The following is a 20,265-nucleotide window of genomic DNA, read 5'->3' as shown; positions in this document are numbered from 1 at the left end:
TGCGACAAATGTGGCCTATTGGGCAAGTTTGGTTGTTGATGTATGGGCTGCTGCCCTTGATGCCAGGCTGATGCTATGGGACCTGCATTAGCTGCGTGTGGGATCTGATTACTTGAAAATTGTGGGAAGTATGGAGGGAACATTTGTGGCTGCTCAAGAGGATGTCTCTGGGCCATTTGCCACTGTTGCTGCAGACGTGCCTGTGTCTGCTGTACCGACTGATTCTGTAGCATGGCTGTTGGCATTGACGGCGACTGGTTGGGTCTCGCTTGATTGAGCATTTGTTGAGGCGGCAACGTGTGTATCTTTGGCGGTCGAGTCGAGTTGGCTGGTTCGGGAACCGTCGTCTTTGGTCTCGGCCTGGTTAGTTCGATCGATGCTTTTCTCGGGCGACCTCTGCGCCTTGGCTGCTGCACCTCGGTCGGAGGGGATACGGGGCGTGGAGGGGGAATGACCTGAGCAACGGGTGGTGGTTGAGGAAGCAGGTTTTCTGGGAGTTGAACGGCCATTCCTTCCGCTGCTCGACTGCGTGTTAATAGTCTTTCTTTTCTTGCTAGGTGGTGCCGTGCTTGGTGTACGGGGCGTTTTGGGTGTCTGTGGCTTATGGAGTATTGGAGCAGTGCGCTTTCTACCTTTGCGGGCTCTGCCCAGATCATCGCTGTCCAGGTCCGATCCTTCATCGTCACTCTCAGCGGATTCTTTGCCGCCCTCGAAATCATCGTCGTCTGAGGAATCGAGCGGAAGGTCTCCGAGAACCTGAGGCTGGTTGGAGGTTAGGAAGCTGTCATTAACACCTTCAATGAAGTAACCTACTGCAACATAGCGCACGTCCTATATTTGTCAGTAAGATATCTAGCCTGCGAGTTGCCTGGAAATACTCACTTGATTTCGACGGCGGGCACCACGGCCGTATTCGCGTTGCTGCGCTGCCACTTCCCGCTCATGCTCCTCCTGGCGTTGCTTGAGAATATTCTCCCAGACGTTCTGATCACTTGGCGCGTCTTCATTCTGAGCACTCTCATCATTGTTAGTAACCAGTGTGCCATGGCCATTCTCCCAGACGCGGGCAAAAGAGAATTGCGTCTCGGCCGATTTATCATCTCCAGCCATGGTACTCTCCATCTGACTGCGATCAATGAGTTTTTCAACAGCCGCCTCATCGTAAACAATGTGATCTCGAGCATCGTCACTGAACAATGCTTCAGCTCCATGCTTGAGAATTGATTCGAGGTCATCCCCAGCATCTTCACGCACGTCCATGCTTTCGATCAGTGCATGGTCCAGAGCCATTTTCTTGCGTCCAATCTGCATAATCTTTTCTTCAACTGTATCCTTGGTAGTCATCTGAAAACAAAGAACCTTGTTCTTCTGTCCAATGCGATGCGCGCGAGATAGGGCTTGAATGTCTTGATGTGGGTTGAAATCGGGATCGTAAATGATGACGGTATCAGCTGTTGCAAGGTTGATACCGACTCCACCAGCACGTGTCGACAGGAGCATGGCGAACAGTGGTGAGTTGGGTTCGTTATATGCGTCAATCCTCTTCTGCTTTTCAAGGGCGGAGAGGCTGCCGTCGATTCGGGCATGCGCCAAGCCAAGAGCTGTGAGGAAATCCTCAATAATGGTCAGACTCAGCAAGAACTGACTGAAGATCAAAACACGATGACCCCGTTCTTTCAGCTTCGGCAGTAGTATGTTCAAGAGTTTGAGCTTTCCCGAAGCCTCAACCAGATTGTGCTGAATGATGGCCGGATCTGTAACAGTTCGATCTTCGACTGAATCGCTGAATAGGAATGGATGGCACAATACACGGCGAAGCTCCATGAGTATATTGTTCAGTCCCTTGCGTTCTCCAGCCTTGGTTCTGCCTCCAGAGATGATTGACCTGATGAGATGGGAATTCTTCGAGATGATCGACTTTGAGAGCTTCTCTTGCAAGAACGTCATAGTCACAGGCAAGATGATCTGAGCCATCGGTGGCAGGAACTTGAGTACCTGTGCCTTCGTGCGACGTAGGAAATACGGCCTGATCAACTCATGAAGTTCATGAATGGTGTCCTTGGTGAGATCAGCGTATTTCGCATCAAGTTCTTCAGCGTCAAGTGCAGGATCAATGAACTGCAGAAGGTTGAAGAGTTCGCGCTTGTTGTTCTGTAGAGGTGTTCCTGCATGTAAATTTAGTCCTTGCTCCAATTTATTGGAAACAGTGTGTCTTACCAGTCAGAAGCAACCTGTATGGTATCTTCATGTCCCGCAGCGCACCGTATAGCAAACTCTTGTCGTTCTTCAGTCTTTGACCCTCGTCAACGATCAAGCCCTGCCACTTGACAGACCGGAAAGTGGACTTTGCATCGACAGCCGCCTCGTACGACATGATTACAACGTGTGCCTTGATGCCACCCTTGACACCTTCAGGAAAGATTTCGTGTCTGAAGGCGAGATCTTGAGCTGCTCTGCCGCCGTGGTATGTACAAACGCGTAGATCAGGGGCCCAATGCTTCAACTCGCGGCGCCAGTTGGGGCAGGTTGAGTTGGGAACCACAATGAGAAAAGGCCAACAGTTGGGTTTGTCATGAACAAGAGTCGTGATCAAGGAGACGACCTGGACGGTCTTTCCCAGACCCATCTCATCTGCCAAGATGATATTCAGAGATTGATGGAAATTGAATAGCATCCAATTCACTCCTTCGAGCTGATATGCCATGAGCTTTCCTCGCTTGAGGCTGTCTGGTTGTTCATGGAGTTCGCAATGTCTCTTAAAGTCAAGGCCACGGAATTGCTTGACCCGTTCTGCCATCTTCTGGTCAGAGACATATGGAAAGTAGACACCTTCAATGTAGTCACTGTACGCTGCTTGGAATGCTGCGTAAGGTGCCCCAGAGTCCTTTGAAGGCGGCTTGTCCCAGACAACCTCCGTGTAGCTCAAACCCTGGAACTTGACGAAAATCTCTTTCACGTCTGAAATCCGGGCAAGGTCCTTAGCCTTGCTCGAGTTCGATGCATTACGTGTGTATTTGAGATTCAAAATGACGTCAGGGAGAAGCCACTCTTCATCCACAGCCTCTTTGAATGTCATCTTCGGGAGCATGCTCTCCTCGCGTTTCAGGAAAGCGATTCGCATAGGCGCCGAGGCTACACCAAAGATCCATGCACCAGGCATCCAGGTGTCGTGGAAGTGAGAGGTCTTCTGCCATTTCACCAAGTATTCCTTGTGATCCTCGGAGAAGTCCAGGGCAGTAGTTCCAGGAGTGTATGACTCTTGATCAATGGGACGCCATGCAACCAGTGTTTGGATACTATGCTCGGCGTTGGCACAATCTTTGCAACGCCAATCTAACATGGCATACTCCTCCAGGCGAGCCTCTCGCAAGTCATCGGGTATTTCGCTCTCTTGTGTAGTCGGCGGCAAGTGGTCGAAATGATACCCACGCTTGCAAGCAGTGCAGCGAAACAAGAGTGTGTCGGCGTTATTGATAAGATCTGGCTTGACTTGTGTGATGGGATCCTCGCCACCATTTTCGAGCCGCAATCGCTCCTCGACCTTTGGTGTCTTTTTTGAAGAAAATTCGGAACAGGATGCGCCTGTCAACTTGCATGATTGACACATGGCAGAGTTAGGGGCAGATTCATCCCTTTTCTGGTATATTCCTATGCAATACCGACACTGTAGGACAAAGTGATCGGAACCAATCTTGGTGACTCGGTGGTCTCTGACTGATCTCTGCCCCAGACAGATCTTGTGATAAGACGACGAACAACCTTGACAGCTGATGAGAGGGCCTTTGCCGACGTGAGCGTCAGAACCACAAGTCTCACAATTGGTTGCATGCAATTTCAAGAATTCAGAAGTTTCTGGGAGCGGCGGGAAGATCTCCTTGACCGAAACGTGTTTAGGAGCACCCGAGACTTTCTCCTCAATGATTTCGTACTCATCATCGATGTCTGGAACGATGTAAGTCGTCTCCTTTGTAGCGCGGCCCGATTTCCGAACAGGCTCAAACTCAATGGAGGACTCTCGTCCATTTCTGCGAGTATTTTTGAGCTTGGGCCTGCCTTTGCCACCTTTCTTCTTCTTCTTCTGGCTGCTCTTGAAATCCGGTAGATCTGAAGTGACGGGCTTGAAGGCATCATCAGAATCGTTGGCCAACTCATCTTCAGAGGAGGGGATGAAGGAGATGTAGCTTTTGCCAATCGAATTTCGAGGCCTTGTACTTCTGCGGGTAGTGGGTTCTTGAGGTGTCTTTTGGTAATCCTCGTCATCGTCATCATCTCCACCATCGAGGAGCGTATCGGCCTTAGCAAAGGCATCATCGATGTCATGGTTGGAGGCGTAGTCAACCGAAGCCTGTCGCGATGTTGTTTTTTGCCTTGTGCTGCGGCGAAGGCCCATCCGTGGCTGCTCAAACTCCATCGTGTCTTCGTCACTGGAATCGATAATCCGGCGACGCTTGTTACCGTAGGAGGTTACTATGGAGTTGTCATTGGCGTCCCGGCTTTGCTGAAATCTCTCTAGAGCGAGGGAGCCGTTGCTGAGCGAGCGCAAGTCGTCATGTGCGAGCTCAAGAAAAAGTTAGCCTGGAGTTCAAGATTGGTGACCGACCTTGGAAAAAGAAAAGGGAAGAGGGAAGCCACCCTGGATGAATGCGTAGGATATGGACGGCTACAATGAAATATGAGTGGCGGCGACTTGAATGAGTAGGCTTATAGAGTATCTCAACATCAGGCATTAGCCATATCACTTGACGGCCACCACGTGAGAGACCACAGCTTATGGCTTTCAGTTGCTCAACGAGCCGCGCAAACAAAGCTCTTGCGCCCACTCACATTGGTCTCAGCAGGGACAATAGGGTATGAGTGATATGTTGTGATTGGAGGATTGGTAGGTCGGCGGGCAATTGCTTTCGGACTGTGTTCAGGGCAAGCTCATAGTTTGTTTCCGAGTCTGAGATTGAGACCAGACTCTGCGCAATGCAACTCACAGAAACGAAATTGAGGAAAACACTGACGGAAAGTCGACAAGGGTAATGTGTTTGACTGTTGTTGGCTCGAGGATGCTTGAAATGGCCGAGGTCGTCACCTGGACCAAGACGGAAGAGCTTGAATGGTGATAAGAAAGAAGGATGACAAGGAATGGCGAACACCTTCACCACAAGGGCTTTGTGGTCGGAGTGAATTGAGTGGGCAAGTGAAAAGTAAAAAAGGTTGAAAAGAAAGTCAAGGGGGAAGGTGAGAGTTTGGTGGAGGAAGAGGAGATATTTTATTATGTGCTTGTACAGGAGGAAGGCGCAATGGTGCCGTGCTTGCCTGAACTGCGAGAACAATGCTATCCGCGAGAATGCGGTTTTGGCTATTGTATATGTCGGTCCGAAAGAGGGTGATGCATAAAAGGGACTCTGAGAAGAAGGGGGAAAGAAAAGAAAATGTTCCATAGGGGCGCATGAAATTGGGAAACATATCCTCATCCAGATATTGATACTTACCTGATCAATACGGCCATCGTCAAATTCCACACTGTACCAAGTATCTTGACCATAGCCATAGTCGTCTTCATCGATGTCGATTTGATCGATGACCCTCAGAACATACCATGAGGGCGGCAGCTTGATTTTGCTGAAGGAGTCTGGATTCCTCGGGGGGCTAATAACCACCTCAATAGGATGTAGTTGCTGTTGCTTTGTGGCTGAATGATGGCTGCTCGGAGGGCTGTCCATGTTGACATCGCCCGTTTGCTGCAAATCATCATCTCCGCTTTGAACCACAGGCCCGTTCTGAACTTGTTCATCTTCGTCCGCCTTATCTTCCTCGTCATGGTGATCACCATCGTCCAGATCCATGTGTGCCACGGGCACCAAAGATATCTCGTCCGGTGTCGCCAATTCGGCCTCATCATGACCGACTTCACCTCCGTCGGCAATTTCCATTGCGTCCATCGCGTCCATCGCATTGTTTGTGGTCATGTCTTGTACATATTTGGGATGCTCTCTGGACGAATTGCACTCGGCGAGTTGTAATGGCTGTTTGAGTAGTGGGATGAGACTCGTTAACCTGCGCAAAGAGATAATTAGGATTTATTCCGAGGCAATGGATCAAAAATCAGTCCAAAGGGTCACCAAGGGTCGCATACCTTCTCCAAACCTGCCAATGGCTTCTCGCTCATCCACAATGGCGATCGTGGCTGCGCTAAAGGCCGTGATGGGTTGTAAAGGTTGTGAGTCGTGGTTCACAAGCGTTCCGACTTTCGCGGTTGCTGTGACCGAGACAAGACGCGCTTCGAGCTTAAGTGATTTGCAGGGTTCCCAAATTAGCAGGCTAAGGCACTACGTAGCTGGCGGCGAGGATCTGTAGCAACGCTACCGAGCACGCACATGTAAAACACGATGTCACCACCAACCAGAGCTCTCCACTACTGAGTGCCGCTCCCCTGCTAAGATAGCGCACTAGCGTCATGCCGCCCGCCAGGGACCACGCGAAATTTTCCAGAAAGCATCGAGGCAAGACACTAACAAATTGGTTTGGGAAGAGCTCAACCAGAGCCTTCATACTGGCGCATTGGGATTTTTTTGGTTGACACTTTCTTGCCACTACTTATTTTCTCTCATTTCTTCTTCTTTCACCTTAATTTTCACAAAGGCTTGATATTTTCAGCACTGCTGATACTATGAAATGAGAACCTTTAATTCGCTGTGTTTTGTACACAGACATACTGTTTTGTTCAAAACTTCTGCTTTCACCTCTGCGAATCATGTACCAGTACGATACTCTTCCCTCTCCGCGATTCACCGGGGTTTGCGCAATTCCGAAAAGTCGCGGCCTCAAGGCTTCACTCGTGGAGCGCTAGAATCTGCAAAGTCCACCAGAGCAAAGCGACCTCCTTCCCGCGTTCGAAGGGACCCTGATTGGACACCCACGGGCTTCAAGATCAAGAAGGGCAAACGGGACATCACTGACCAGGGCCCCCAACCGAAATCACGAAGCGGAAGATTCAATGATCCGACCGAAAGCTTCGGAAAGAAGAGTCTTGTCTATCAAGTCAAACATGGGCGTCTACGGGAGCAGCTGGACGCTCTAGGTGGCAAAGCGCCCAAGGTCTCCTCACACGACAGCTTCGAAAGCAAGTTTGCCAGCAAGTTCGGTGATGACTTTGCCGAAGCCAAGTCTAGCCGCAAAGATGATTTCCGCCGTTCGAGCTCCTCCAGACCCAAAGCGGTGGATCCACGACTCGATTACAAGAATGAGAGGTCCGGAAAGCCATTCCCACGCAAGGATGGCGCAACTGGAGGCAGATCTCCTGGCTTTGCTAGACTGGGCGATCGGAGTACTGGCAGATTTTCCGATAATGGATCGCGCAGGCAGGACGACAGGAGTACTGGCAGATTTGCCGATAATGTATCGCGCAGGCAAGACGACAGGAGTACTGGCAGATTTGCCGATAATGGATCGCGTAGGGAGGACGACAGGCCCCCACGCACATTTGAAAGCCGGAGCACAAGTTTCAGCGACCGACGAAATGATGATGCGAGCCCACAAAGAAGTGGTTCGGCTAGGGATGACCTACCCATACGTATACACTACACTACTGCCGCATCGCAATTCCTATACGGTCGCTCCGTGGTCGAAGCCGCCTTAAGAGCGTCGCGGAGGAAACTGTATCATCTTTATCTCTACGCTGGTAGAGACCGCCAGAACCTCGTGCAGGATGCAACACTGGAGAAGCTGGCGAACCAACTCGATGTTCCGGTCACAAAGATTCTTGACAATGATGGGCTGAGGATGATGGACAAGATGAGCGGCGGACGCCCACACAACGGTTGTGTTCTTGAAGCCTCTCCGACACCGCAAGTACCTCTGAAGTCCCTCGGCGGATTATCAGAAGACACTTCCAATCGTAGCTTCAAGGTCGAGTTGGCCTATCAATCAGCCGAGGATGCAGCTATCAATGGGTCCCCTGAAGAGATTCAATACCATGCCAAGGGAAATAGGAAGCCCTTCTTCCTCCTACTTGATGGCATTCTTGACCCTGGCAACCTCGGAGCTATTCTCCGCACAGCTGCCTTCCTTGGTGTTACTGGTGTTGTCATCAGCAAACATGGATCTTCAGGGTTGACGCCCGTCTCTCTCAAGGCATCATCTGGTGCATCGGAAGTGCTACAACTGTATTCTACGGCCTCAACTTTGGATTTCATCGAGCGCTCCAAGGACAACGGCTGGATGGTATACGCTTCCGTGGCTGCTGGCCCACGATCGAGGGGCAACGCGCACCTCACCATTGACAAGATAGAAACGTACGATCCTCTCTCAGAGCAACCTACAATATTAGTCATTGGCAGCGAGGGCGAAGGTCTCGAAAAGAAAATCAAGAGACTTGCCGATTTTGAAGTTTCCATTCCTGGACAGTCCGGATTGTTGAGCACCATTGACAGTTTGAATGTCAGTGTTGCGACTGGCATCATGTGCTCAGCATTCTTGAAGAAGAGCCACAGCTTTGAGATTGAAGAAACAGTGGACAATATTAAAGAGAAGGAGGGAGAAACTACACTCTGGTGATCACCGGAGCAATATAGAAAAACATGTACAACGCCTGTATACTACATAGAGGGTATAAAACAATGGATCGGGGGTGGGAGGACTGTACATATAATGATGGATAGGTTCTCGTTGGCTTGTAACAAATCATGAGATCAAGAACGCCCAAAATTCACCACTGACAGAAATCACAATTACCAACAATGTATTAATAATGACCGGTACGCCGCTCCTTCTATATGCTTGACTTGATAGAATCACTTCACCCCGTCAATCATTACACTACAGACCCAGAAGTATGTTTGCCATTGCTCTTCTGCCCCAATCATGATGTAGTATTTAGGAACGCATGCACCAAGAGTTTATTGAACAGTGGAGTGCCCAGCCCAGTCACTGGATCCCAACCTGCCGTCGCATTCCATCCAGCGCCAATGATTTCGGGCGTCGGCAGTCCAGAATAATCGCTATAGGGGCCACATCCTCGGCTGCCGCCTTGCGTAATGTCAGTCAGGGCACCCGCCGGGCCGGCCACGCTGTATAACCAAGGGTTGAGAAAGCCGAGCGGCTTCCGGCCGGCAGCCACCAGGGCATTATTGACGAGCGAAATAATGGCCGCAAAGGTCGGTGCCGCCGCCGACGTTCCGCTGATTGATGCCACGGCCCCATTATCCACGATGCGAAAGCCGTTGCCCTGGGCCGCGACGTCGGGGAACCCGCGGCCAGAGGTGTTGTACAGGCCGGCAAAGACATTCGGGCCGAGTTGCTGCAGGTACGCCGAGACGGCGGCGTCTTGGTAGGCCGGGCGCGGAAAATAATCGCTGAAGCCGCCCGAGGAAAAGGACACGGCCAGCTCGGGCAGCACGCCGGCGGTGCCGCCCACGGTGGTGATGTAGGGGCAGCTGGCCGGAAACGTGGGCGTGAACCGCGGGGTCTCGGTCCCGTCGTTGGTCTGGCAGGCCGAGCCAGGCCCCGTGTCCCCCGACGCAAAGATGATGCTCACGCCGCGGGCGCCGAGCTGGCCCAGCATCGTGCAGACCTGTTGCGCGTAGGCGAGCGGCAGCTCGCGCTCATTGTCGCCGTACGAGGTGCTCAGGGTAGTTGGCAACTCTGCGTCGGTCAGATTGAGCAAGTATGTGAGGAGCTCCAGATACGGCTCGACCATATTTTGATCCGCGTACGGTTGGCTAGAGTCATTCTGCTTAATGGTTGTCGCGGCATTTGAATTATTCACGTTGCGAGGGAAACTCACTCTAGATCTGGGATCAAAGGTCCGCGCCCTCCAACCGAATAGAACCGGAGATCCGTATTGAAACCTAGCGCTGCAGCATATTGTATATCCAGGTTGGCCTCCTGATCGTCCGTCCCATCTTGGTAGTCGTCGCCACCGTTGACCAAGGCGGTGGTAAAGGTCTGATTAGAAGATAGCGATGCGTATTTTTCCAAGAAAGTATCCAGAAATTCATAATTGGCATATTCCTGGCAGTTATTGGTAAGAATAGTTGCTTCAACATTTCTTCTGCTCCTTGTACTTACCTCGAGAAAGCCACTGATGCCAAAGATTGTCTTTGCGGCTGGCTTCGCGGTATAATTTCCAATGTTGTATAAAAGCCTTAAGCAATTCGGAACGATCAAGTAATTGCATACCTTGAGAGCTTCCGTCTTGTTGATCGTGAGTACCGACGAATCCAAAATCGACGATAACCCTTCCGGATCCGGAATTTGTTCATACTTGGCTATTCCGCTCATGTTTTTCCGCATACGACTGAATACCGTTGTAGGTTGTATCGTCGTAATGTGAGGCCTGATGGCTTGTGGCACCGAGTATTCTAGTGTGCGGGCCTTCAAGCCGCTCGAGTTACCATGGCTGTAAATGTTGAAATCAGCATTTAGTAGGCGTTCTGCCTCGGCCACTGTAAGTCTAAAATTGATCCAGTCGCCCACGTTCTCGATGTTCTGGTCGGGGATTCCAGCAGATTCGAGCCACGCCAGAACGGCATCTGTAGACTCTTGCCGTGGCTGTACGAGATCTTTGGCTTGCTCTCTTGACAGATACTGGCCATAAGAAGGATGAGTCGGCGAAGAAATCTCAAGGAGCGTTTTCTCGAATAGTCCGCTGGTCACGTTGGGTGACTCGAGTGCGACCCGTAGCCGAATTACTGACGAGGAATTGGCCTTCTTGACTAGCTGCCATCCATCTGGAACACTAGGTAGGGACTCGACAATAACGTTACTGCTCGCTGCAAGAGGGCTGAGTAGCAGCGCCGCCGCACCTGTAGAAGATTGGAGTCAGTGACTGTCTCTACAAGACTTGACCACAAGGGTAGCACCTATTGAACTGTGTTACAAGTCTGACACCCAAATCTTTCTGCAGTCTACCAACAACCTAAGGAGTGAAGTGGTAGATACATACCAAAAAGCACCATTTGCCTCATCTTGAAGCAAAGTGTGTACAAGAAACGGTCCAAGCTGTTCTACACGGAACGACTAAGGTTTTACTCGGGCCAACTGTAGTACAAATGTAGGAACCCTGTGAACCCTTGGAACCCCGGTGGCTACACCGCGCAGGGGCGTCATGCAGAGGCGGCGATCATCCGCCCGAGACTAGCTATGTCGTGGCTTCGGATCGGGGATGCCAAGCCTATGATCAGATGGAATCACACGTGTGTGACTTGAATTCTCGATTGAATAAAATCCGACCGACGGCTTTATAGTTCTTGGCAAGGGAAAGGTAGAGATTATTTGCGCCAATCAAGGGAACATGCTGATCAGCAGCATAGGGCTGGCACGCTGAATCAATATGGGAACACGCCATTCACATCTAGATGCAAACGATCAGCATGCATCGACACATTCCATTCATCCATTCTATACAAAAACTTGTCGTTCAGGTCGGCAGATGAATTGGACGAGGCTTCCTAGTGTTCGGCCTATCATGGATCAAGTTGTCTATACCGACTGCCATTTTAGGGTTGAGCCGAAGCCTTCAAGTGCTCGGCACAGGGATACACCCTAGGCGCTACATTAACAATTACCTATTCGAGATTGACGACCCGTGTACATCTGGATTGACACCTTCCAAGTGGGCGGTAGGGCTTGTCAGATTCTGCCTCAAGGTTTTCGTGTGCTTGGGTTCGGAGAATATTGCAACGCTTTTTGTATCCTCCGCTCGTAAAATTTGCCAGCGCGTTCTGTCTAGGCTCCTGGGCGTCCTTGGCCCTGATGCAGGTTTGCATAGCCAAAATTAGTCGATTGTAGAGGACACTGAGCCAACAGCCACAGCGTCTACACAAGTTGTCTACCTTTGTGCGTCCTCGGCTTGATTGATATGAAACATGCCCCAACAAGTTGAGAGGCTCTGAGATGTATAATAATAACCGCCATTATCCTTGTACGGATAGTCTTGGCACGCTACGTATAGAGCTTTAAGCGAATGAGACAGGCTGGATCATGCGACATGGTAATCAAGCAGAATTAAACGACGACCATGTCCCTAATTTATGCTGCAGCCATACTTTATGACCCTTGGCTTAGACTGCCGCCGCATCATATAAATCTGCAAGTTATAAATGGAATCGTCCAGTGACGGTAATAACAGTCTGCTGCATAGTTTTATTGTCATATTTGTCTCAACCAAAGTAATAGAGCCTCTGATGGTAGTTTGCCAGCGCTTATATACAATGCTTCATGTAAAACGCGTGCTGCCGTCGTAGAGAAAGTTATATGCCACTATCAAGGTACAGAATGAGGCAAAACCACTGTAATAATACCAAGAGGCAAGCCAGATGCTTCAGGTGAGCTCAAAGCCCTACTTCAACCCTAAAAGGAATAAAATAGGGTTCTTTCACTGGTGACAAGAAAGGTTTGGCACTGGAGGTTCTTCAGCATAGAAATTTCGTTTTCTCACGGAAGACTGTTCCGGGAGAAGAAGTCTATGAGGTGAGGGCTTGTGAAGTTGAAGTTGGCGGTATGGTTTGGGCGACCAGCCAAGTCCAGACCGAGTGTGCTTGGCCAGGCGTGTCCCAAGCCTTCGATGGTCAGGGCTCTGACTTCAGCGCCAGGGCAGTCCCAGACTTCCTCGAAGACACCTTCGTAGATCTCCAATACTTTTGGCTCTGGCCACTGACCGTGGTATGTACCCTTGCAGCCATTGCGTTCTGCCCACTGGCGTCTCCACAGCCTGACGTCGGGCTCCGGTCCAAAAGAGCCTCCCTCGGGAGTGCGGCCAAAGAACGGAGTAATGGTGTCCTCAACACCATGCGCGTGGTAAATGGGTACTGGGCGAGAGGGTGTGCAGTTGTGGAATGAAAATGTTCCTTGATATAGGGCCGGAGAGACGGGCGCAAAGGCAGCAATCAAGCTGGTCGTATCTGGCCTGCAAGCCAACAGAGCAGTGAAGCCGCCACCGTTGGATTTTCCGCATGCATAGATTCTCTTGCGATCGATATTGTAAGTCGCCGAGATTGTTTCGACGATGTCGTAGACATAGGCAATCTGTTGCGGTCAGCTATGCTCGTCCGTATGGTAAAGAGTAGAGTGTGGTGATTATACATCGTCAACCGTGGCGTTTTCATACGGAGCTCCCTTCCAAATGTGCTTCATGGGATAGTCCGTGTTATTAACGCCCTGGGCATATGCCGTCAGGAATGGCTTTCCGGCAATGCGCAACGTCGGATCCGATAGCTCCGTGATTCGTTGCTGCTTTTCGCTAAATCCACCAGCTGATGATACCTTTTAGCACTCATTGTCTTTGTAATTTACGACATCAAGAGGATGTCAAAATCGGAATAACCAACCTCCGTGGAATGAAAGCACGAGAGGGTGCAACTCTTGGTGATCGTAAGTATCAGGGACATTGAGAAGAAACGTCCGTTCCGTCGGAAGTGTATATTTCACGTTGCCCCTGGCAGGAGATAACAGCTCAGGTCCAGATAGCACTATCTGAGACGCCAGCGCAGATTGGGCGCCAAGTGCAAGAAGAATAGTTCGCAACATTTCAGCCACCAGGTAACACAGTTTCGGCGATATTGAGAGTAAAAAGACAAGAGCAATTCGTTCAATCATGGGCGTGCTCAAACTAAAAGTAAGCCGTACTTCGGATGCAGAACCGAAGAGGAGGTTTCGGCACGCGACGAATGAGCCGCCTCCGCAACCCCCCACTTTAGATATCACGACATGGCGGGCATAGTCATCGTCAACTGAGCAAACCACCGTTGGTGCGCTGCTTGTCTGCATATATCGTAATCGGAAGGAAGTGTAGTCAAAGAAAAGAACCGAAATCGTCTCCTCGATTTCCTCATGGTTTGTTGGATATCAAAAACATTGTGCCTACCTTTGTACAGAGTACTTGGAGTCTAGGGGCCGCGAACCCACCAGGACTTTTAGTTGATAGTTGATCGCAATGACACTAAAACTGGGCAATCTATGCATAAACCTCAAGGTAGGTCATCGATATTCGGTAGGCGTCAATGACAGACAGATCGCGCGTGGTTCTTCTACTACTACTTCTTCCTTTTTTTGTTTTTATTATGGGAAGGAACAGTGAGAGGCCTTGAATCAAAAGAGATATCAGAAACAAAAGGCAAGTATGCAATTGGCTGGCAAATGTGTTTCCTGATGCAGGTGGACCGTGGTACTGCATACAGGTATCTGACAGGCAACGCGAATGATCTTTCCCAGTGCACCAATACCTTATGCTAATATGAAGAACAGAAACCGACCATGGGTAGTTCTAAAAGAAACGATAGAAGTTATGACATTTGTTAAAATGATGCCTGAAAACGTTGAAGCGTGGGGCTTGTCACTGCCGGCAGGCACCCAACAAACGCACTGTTTATGTGGCTGCCTTGGGCCCTTTGCGGAAACTGCGACCTACAAAAGCTTTACCAAGGGAAAACAAAAACAAGAGATTCACTAGATATCTGCAAGTGAACAGAGTCAACCCCAACTCTCATTTCATTTTTGTGCCAGAGAGTTTATCAATGTTCTCACCTTCGTAACCAGCGGGAGGAAAAAGTCCTTCGTATTTCGTGTCCACCCCTTCTCTCAACAACACAAACAACCCCCGTTGAAACGCGCGACGGCGCTTCTCGTGTTTCTTCCGGAAATCAGCATGACACTCGAATCTTCGAAAGTTGCTCTTCTGGGGCCAAAGCCTGAAGAAGCCCGCGAAATGATACAAACTGCCCAGCACCACGAGGTCACGCCTGCAAATGAGGCACAAACTGGCTCTGACGCAGATTCGGACGACCCAACAGAGAACGCGAAGCTTGAGGATCAAACAATGAAGGCAGAGCTCAAACGTCTCGATAGAAAGTATGACGATTATGGTGATAAAAAATATCTCGAACGCAAGCATGGGGACCATGTAGAGAATGAGCGCGATGTAAGTGATCCCTCACCATGCATATTCCAGTATTTTGTTTTCTGGGCTGGGGTTATTAGACCGGTTTCCATGGGAGCCACAAGGTTACCCTCCAGGTTTCCAAGCTGTTAACCTCACCAAATTATCTGAATTTTGAGGAAGATGCTGATCAACCATTGCCTTGTAGTGGTGGGATCTTTTTGCTTTGTGCGAAATACGCAGCTTCTGGGAAGACGGTGAACTCGAGGGCACAAATTTGCGCGTCAATTCGCATCTCCTCAAACAGCTTCTCCAGGATGTGGTTGGTGACTTTCCAAATGAGCCCATAGATGCCAGCACAGATGTTGAGCTCAGTGTACCGGCACATTGTCTATTCTTCTACCACGATGAGTTGAAGGAAGAGGGCATGAAGCGCTTTGCAAACAATGCAGAAGGACAGGCTCACATTAACATCCTGCTGAAGTACATCCGCGACACGTTCGAGGATGAGTCCAGATCGTACAAGAGAGCAATCAAGAGCGAATCCGGTGCTATCAACTACGAGCATCTTTGGACCACATTCAGACCAGGCTCGCTAGTCTACGCTAGGGTTCTTGGACATCCTCATGCATATAAGCTTCTCAGCACATGCTACTACAAAGGACAGATTCCCGCGTTGGGATTGACTGTTCAATTCATCGACTATGATGGCGACAAGTTCGGCACTCGCACGACAGAGTTCCGCATCCCTCAATTCTCAGGTACGCTACGTTTTGATCAGCTGAACATCCGGCCCTTGGATACCTTGTCCAACGAGGACGAAACACGGAAGCAGCTTATTCAGCGCGGGATCCGATTTGAAAAGCTTGTTGGTCAGACTTACATGCACTACACTGGCGTTGCCGTCAAAAAACAACAAAGTGGCTATGAGAGAGTCAATCTGACTGAGCGGGTCATGATTGATACCAAGACTTACCATCGTCTCGATCCAAACGACGCATTCTGGGTATCGGAGATGACGGGCAATGAAGCCGCCAAACGACAGCGCGAGATCCGCAAGCACGATGGCGGAATTGTAATGGATGGCATTTCCGACACCGTATTGTACGACGAGTTGCTAGATGAACATCGGCTCATAACGAACGCGACAGTTCGAGGGTACGCCTTTACCAACAAGCGCTTTTTGGAATTCTTCGTCGACCAACTTTCTCCGATTGAGTGGAACACGGACTGTTTCAATGAGCTCGTTCTGGATCCCGAGCCCAAGAGAACTGTCAAGGCCTTGGTTTCTATGCACGCGCGAAGGAGCCGAAACGATCCTCAGACATTCGACGATATTATAAAAGGCAAAGGTCAAGGACTGGTCCTAGTCTTGCATGGCCCTCCTGGTGTTGGCAAGACACTGACAGCTGAATGTGTGGCAGAATGGGTCCAATGCCCGCTCTTCACGGTGTCCTCGGGAGATCTTGGAACAGACAGCAATGCTCTGCAGAAGCGTCTGAACGAGATCATGGACATGGCTAGCACATGGAGAGCGGTTCTCCTCATTGATGAAGCCGACGTATTCTTGGAGCGTCGCACTTCGCAAGATTTACAACGAAACAGCCTTGTCTCAATCTTTCTCAGAGAGCTGGAATACTATACAGGCATCTTGTTTCTGACTACCAACCGGGTCGCCACATTTGATGATGCATTCAAGAGCAGGATTCATGTCCCGTTGCGGTATTCGAAGCTCAGCCTCGAGTCTCGACGAGCCATCTGGCAGAACTTCTGCAACCGTGTTCCTGGTGGAACCGAGATTGATGGGAAGGGACTAGAACAGCTGGCACAGCATGAGTTAAATGGACGTCAGATCAAGAACATAGTCAAGACTGCTGAAAGTCTTGCCGCGTTTGAAGGCGCGAAGCTGAACCTTGACCGACTCGAAGAAGTCAGTCTTATTCAGGCCAAGTTTGAGAGAGATCTGCTGGGATCCGTAGATACTGGTTTGGACGGAGTATGGACGTATGATTGAGGCCACTGTCATTGAAGCAGTGCCAACTTGGGGTTTAGAAGTATCAATATGGATCCTTTTGCGAGTGGGTCATGAAGCGTGGCAACCAAGTATTGGAAGTGTATAGATAGCTTAAGTAGCAACAAGTAGCAATAATGATATCGATGAGCCAACGTCGAAACGATTGAGATAAAACAATAGATACACAAATCTTGCTCTGGTCGTGTGCCAAGTATGCTTGATATCTGCAAGTTGCCTTCATACTGTCCAGAGCGAGACCTCTTTCATGTTGCAAAACACAAGGCATGCGCTTGAGCAATGGGCCTACGTGAGTAGGCGTTCCCGACTAGAGCTCCATATGGTTAGAAATGTGTATACTCAACCCCACCACTGTCGCTAGGTGGAGTCGTACACGGATGTCGGCCGCTAAATCTCGAGCCTCACTGCCTAACGAAAACTAATGGGCCTGGCCATTGGCGGTAGTGGTATATCATGACGCTCCGAATAGATTCCGCCTGATGGCGAAAAACAGATTTGGATGGCTTTCTAGGTAGGTACTTGACCGTTACTTGTGCAACGATATAACAAGATTCGAAACCACGGAGCAAAAAGTGCCCGTCTACTCCAATACTCGGAGCTTCTGCTCCTGGGTCCGTCCCCACGATGCAGCCGAGCGACAATCTAGCGGGTCACTATAGCGGGAGAGCTGCAAGCCCCAGGCGTTAATGAGCGGGACGCTGCCTTTTGTTCCTGACGCTCATTTCGTCATCATTTCCTCAAACCCGCATAATATACCTTACAATACGACACGACAGATCGCGATGGCTCTCAGCAAAAGAGAAAGCGGTCTTCAAGGTGAAGGGGAGACGTTTCTTCTTTCCTATTATTTGCCAATCGGAACCCGGTGTGCCCTTCTCTGCGTTGCCTTCTCGACTTACACGTCATGATTCCCCGGGCCTTTACCTACCATAAAAGACCTCTTGCGGCAAGAGTTCTTTGCTGCACAACATATCAACAATCACAGCCACCATTTCACAGACTAGGAATTTCAAGAACAGAAAACTTCTCCAAACTCACTTCCTGCAGCTACCCAACATCACCAAAACGACACTCGAACGGACAAAGCACCAGCATGTCTTCAAGCAACGCCCATCTCAGCCGCGACAACCTCTTTGACCTCAAGGGCCGCGTGGCCCTGGTCACGGGCGGCGGGTCAGGCATTGGGCTGATGGCCACCCAGGCCCTCGTGGCCAACGGTGCCAAGGTGTACATTACGGGCCGCACGGCGGAAAAGCTCGACCGAGTCGTCGAGCAGTACTCGCAGGGCAAGGACTCCATCATTCCACTAACTTGCGACGTGGGTAAGAAGGACCAGATCAGCAACCTGGTCAAGGAGATTTCTTCGTGAGTGGCGATAGCTTCTCACCACGAGTACAATGTTGGATAAGATCGTTGACAGAACATGAATAGGCGAGAGTCTTGCTTGTGCATCCTCATCAACAATGCTGGCATCAGCACTTCCACGGTGTCGACCGAGGCCAGTTCGGCAGAGGAGGCAAAGCAGAATCTTTTTGACACGGAAAAAGCGACTTTTGACGAGTGGACAGAGTCTTATCAGACCAATGTTGCTCAGATCTGTAAGAACTATGTATATTTTGTTGTTATATCGTGTGGGGATAATGAAGACTGACATGGACGTAAGACTTCATGACAGCCGCGTTCCTACCACTTTTGCAAAAGAGCACCGACAAGCACCCCGGCTGGAGCTCAACCGTCATCAACATTAGCTCCATCAGCGGCATGGTCAAGACGGCACAGCACCACTTTCCCTACAATGCCTCCAAGGGTGCTACTATTCACCTGAACCGCATGCTGGCGTCGGAGATTGCCGGCCAGGGCATGAAGATCCGTGTCAACTCGATTGCTCCCGGCGTGTTCCCCAGCGAGATGACGGCCGACGGCAGCGGCTCCGACCAGAAGAGTCACATTGAAAAGGACAAGTACAAGAAGGTACCGGCGCAACGACCGGGCAAGGACGAGGACATGGCACAAGCAGTCTTGTTCTTTGCAGTCAACCAGTACTTGAATGGTCAGACATTGGCCGTGGATGGTGGCTACACGCTTGCCGCTGGGCTGTAAATTAGCGACGCCCCGAGCGAATATGATTGCTTCCATACGCAGTGCTACTATTTGCGATTTTCAGCTCGAAGCGCATTGACGACATAATGATTCGTTTTAGTACGATACGGTGGAAATCTTTTTTTAGCTATTGCCGATGTGAATTCAGCTGCCTCCAGCCTTAGCCGACCAGTAGTGATGATGGGAATGGCCAATGGTTATACCCTGCATTTCCGCCAGTTGGTTCATCATAGAAGAGCACCAATTAGCCATCTAGCAATCATGACCGTCGCCAACCATTTTCGATGCGCGATTGCGACCATCAAAGATGTGCATCGTAAGAACAGGAGGCTTACGGGCAAATCGTCTTGATTTCTAAGCTTCACATGATGCTGCCCTAGTCCTAGACTTGTCTCAACGCTTTGATGAGATTTTCTGTTTGGCCGTAGGGCTGACTAGGTGTGGAAGAGAGACCAAAAAAAAGTGGCACGGAAGTAGTGTTTAGACTATATTTTATAAACTCCGAGCCAACGGGCGGGCGCACCGAGTTCTAGAATTGACTTTTTTGTTGCAATTGCAGTGCACCTTTTTGTGTTTGTGTGGCTTTTTCTTGCGACCAAAAATCTCGATTGACTTTTGACGATATAAATAGGACTGGATCAAGACCACGCCAAGTAATATCGGCAGTTGGTTTTTTGCTTCTGAACTCGGACGCTTCATGTGCACGCGACATTGATTGATTTTTTCTTGTCCCCCTTCCCTCCTGGATGATGATGATCATGATGTCTGAATCGGCATCATTAATACATACATCTGTAGAACAAGCCGCCGAATCGAGTTTCTTGCGGAAGTGGGCGGAAATTGCATGAATGAATGCATGCACTCTGGGCCTACTACATACATACATACAGCATACAGAAGTTCTTCGTGGAGAAGAAAAGAGTCCCTGCATCCTTGTTTTTTTTTCCCCCTCCTGTTTCCGCATTCCCGACCGTCTCGAATTCGTCCCGGTGTCAAAAATCTTTTCTTGGATCTCCTCTATTTTAGTTTTGTGCCTATCGATAACCTTAATCGTCCCCCTTGTCCCCTGTAGCAGAGACACGCAAGAGAGGAGGGACAATTGGAAGGGTCAAAAAAAAAAAAAAAAAAGAAGAGACACCCCACCAATCCATCCGATCTCACCCCTACCCTTATGGCCATGTCATCTGCACGATAAGATTTGAGATCGGGATGGGCGCTGTTTTAGGCTCGACGGGGCCGCAACGACGCTCTAGAAGCTGATCATTCATTG

General features: G+C 49.9%; 6 protein-coding genes across 6 annotated transcripts; 3 read left to right on the top strand and 3 right to left on the bottom strand.

Moving 5' to 3' along the window:
* Window positions 1-153: 153 nt before the first annotated feature.
* On the bottom strand, window positions 154-5,930 carry PFICI_13027 (uncharacterized protein; the record flags this gene model as incomplete). Its single annotated transcript, XM_007841608.1, has 5 exons — window positions 154-831; window positions 883-2,165; window positions 2,218-4,529; window positions 4,825-5,096; window positions 5,481-5,930. The coding sequence occupies 5 exons, from the start codon at window positions 5,928-5,930 to the stop codon at window positions 154-156; spliced, it is 4,995 nt and encodes a 1,664-aa protein (XP_007839799.1).
* A 733-nt stretch (window positions 5,931-6,663) lies between these two features.
* Window positions 6,664-8,544, top strand: PFICI_13026 (uncharacterized protein; the record flags this gene model as incomplete). The annotated part of the gene is made up of 1 exon (XM_007841607.1): window positions 6,664-8,544. The coding sequence occupies one exon, from the start codon at window positions 6,664-6,666 to the stop codon at window positions 8,542-8,544; it is 1,881 nt and encodes a 626-aa protein (XP_007839798.1).
* A 304-nt stretch (window positions 8,545-8,848) lies between these two features.
* PFICI_13025 (uncharacterized protein) lies at window positions 8,849-10,955 on the bottom strand (the record flags this gene model as incomplete). Its single annotated transcript, XM_007841606.1, has 4 exons — window positions 8,849-9,707; window positions 9,773-9,999; window positions 10,057-10,793; window positions 10,934-10,955. 4 exons carry the CDS (start codon window positions 10,953-10,955, stop codon window positions 8,849-8,851), a joined length of 1,845 nt encoding a protein of 614 aa, XP_007839797.1.
* A 1,468-nt stretch (window positions 10,956-12,423) lies between these two features.
* On the bottom strand, window positions 12,424-13,515 carry PFICI_13024 (uncharacterized protein; the record flags this gene model as incomplete). Its single annotated transcript, XM_007841605.1, has 3 exons — window positions 12,424-13,014; window positions 13,072-13,241; window positions 13,317-13,515. 3 exons carry the CDS (start codon window positions 13,513-13,515, stop codon window positions 12,424-12,426), a joined length of 960 nt encoding a protein of 319 aa, XP_007839796.1.
* A 1,117-nt stretch (window positions 13,516-14,632) lies between these two features.
* On the top strand, window positions 14,633-16,877 carry PFICI_13023 (uncharacterized protein; the record flags this gene model as incomplete). Its single annotated transcript, XM_007841604.1, has 2 exons — window positions 14,633-14,905; window positions 15,072-16,877. The coding sequence occupies 2 exons, from the start codon at window positions 14,633-14,635 to the stop codon at window positions 16,875-16,877; spliced, it is 2,079 nt and encodes a 692-aa protein (XP_007839795.1).
* A 1,111-nt stretch (window positions 16,878-17,988) lies between these two features.
* PFICI_13022 (uncharacterized protein) lies at window positions 17,989-18,995 on the top strand (the record flags this gene model as incomplete). Its single annotated transcript, XM_007841603.1, has 3 exons — window positions 17,989-18,260; window positions 18,327-18,493; window positions 18,559-18,995. 3 exons carry the CDS (start codon window positions 17,989-17,991, stop codon window positions 18,993-18,995), a joined length of 876 nt encoding a protein of 291 aa, XP_007839794.1.
* Window positions 18,996-20,265: the final 1,270 nt, after the last annotated feature.

Source organism: Pestalotiopsis fici (assembly GCF_000516985.1).
Source record: "Pestalotiopsis fici W106-1 unplaced genomic scaffold PFICI_Scf_11, whole genome shotgun sequence".
NCBI classification, from domain to species: Eukaryota; Fungi; Ascomycota; class Sordariomycetes; order Amphisphaeriales; family Sporocadaceae; genus Pestalotiopsis; species Pestalotiopsis fici.
Note: the sequence above shows the minus strand (reverse complement) of the source record. Positions and strands in the feature narration are given on the sequence as shown.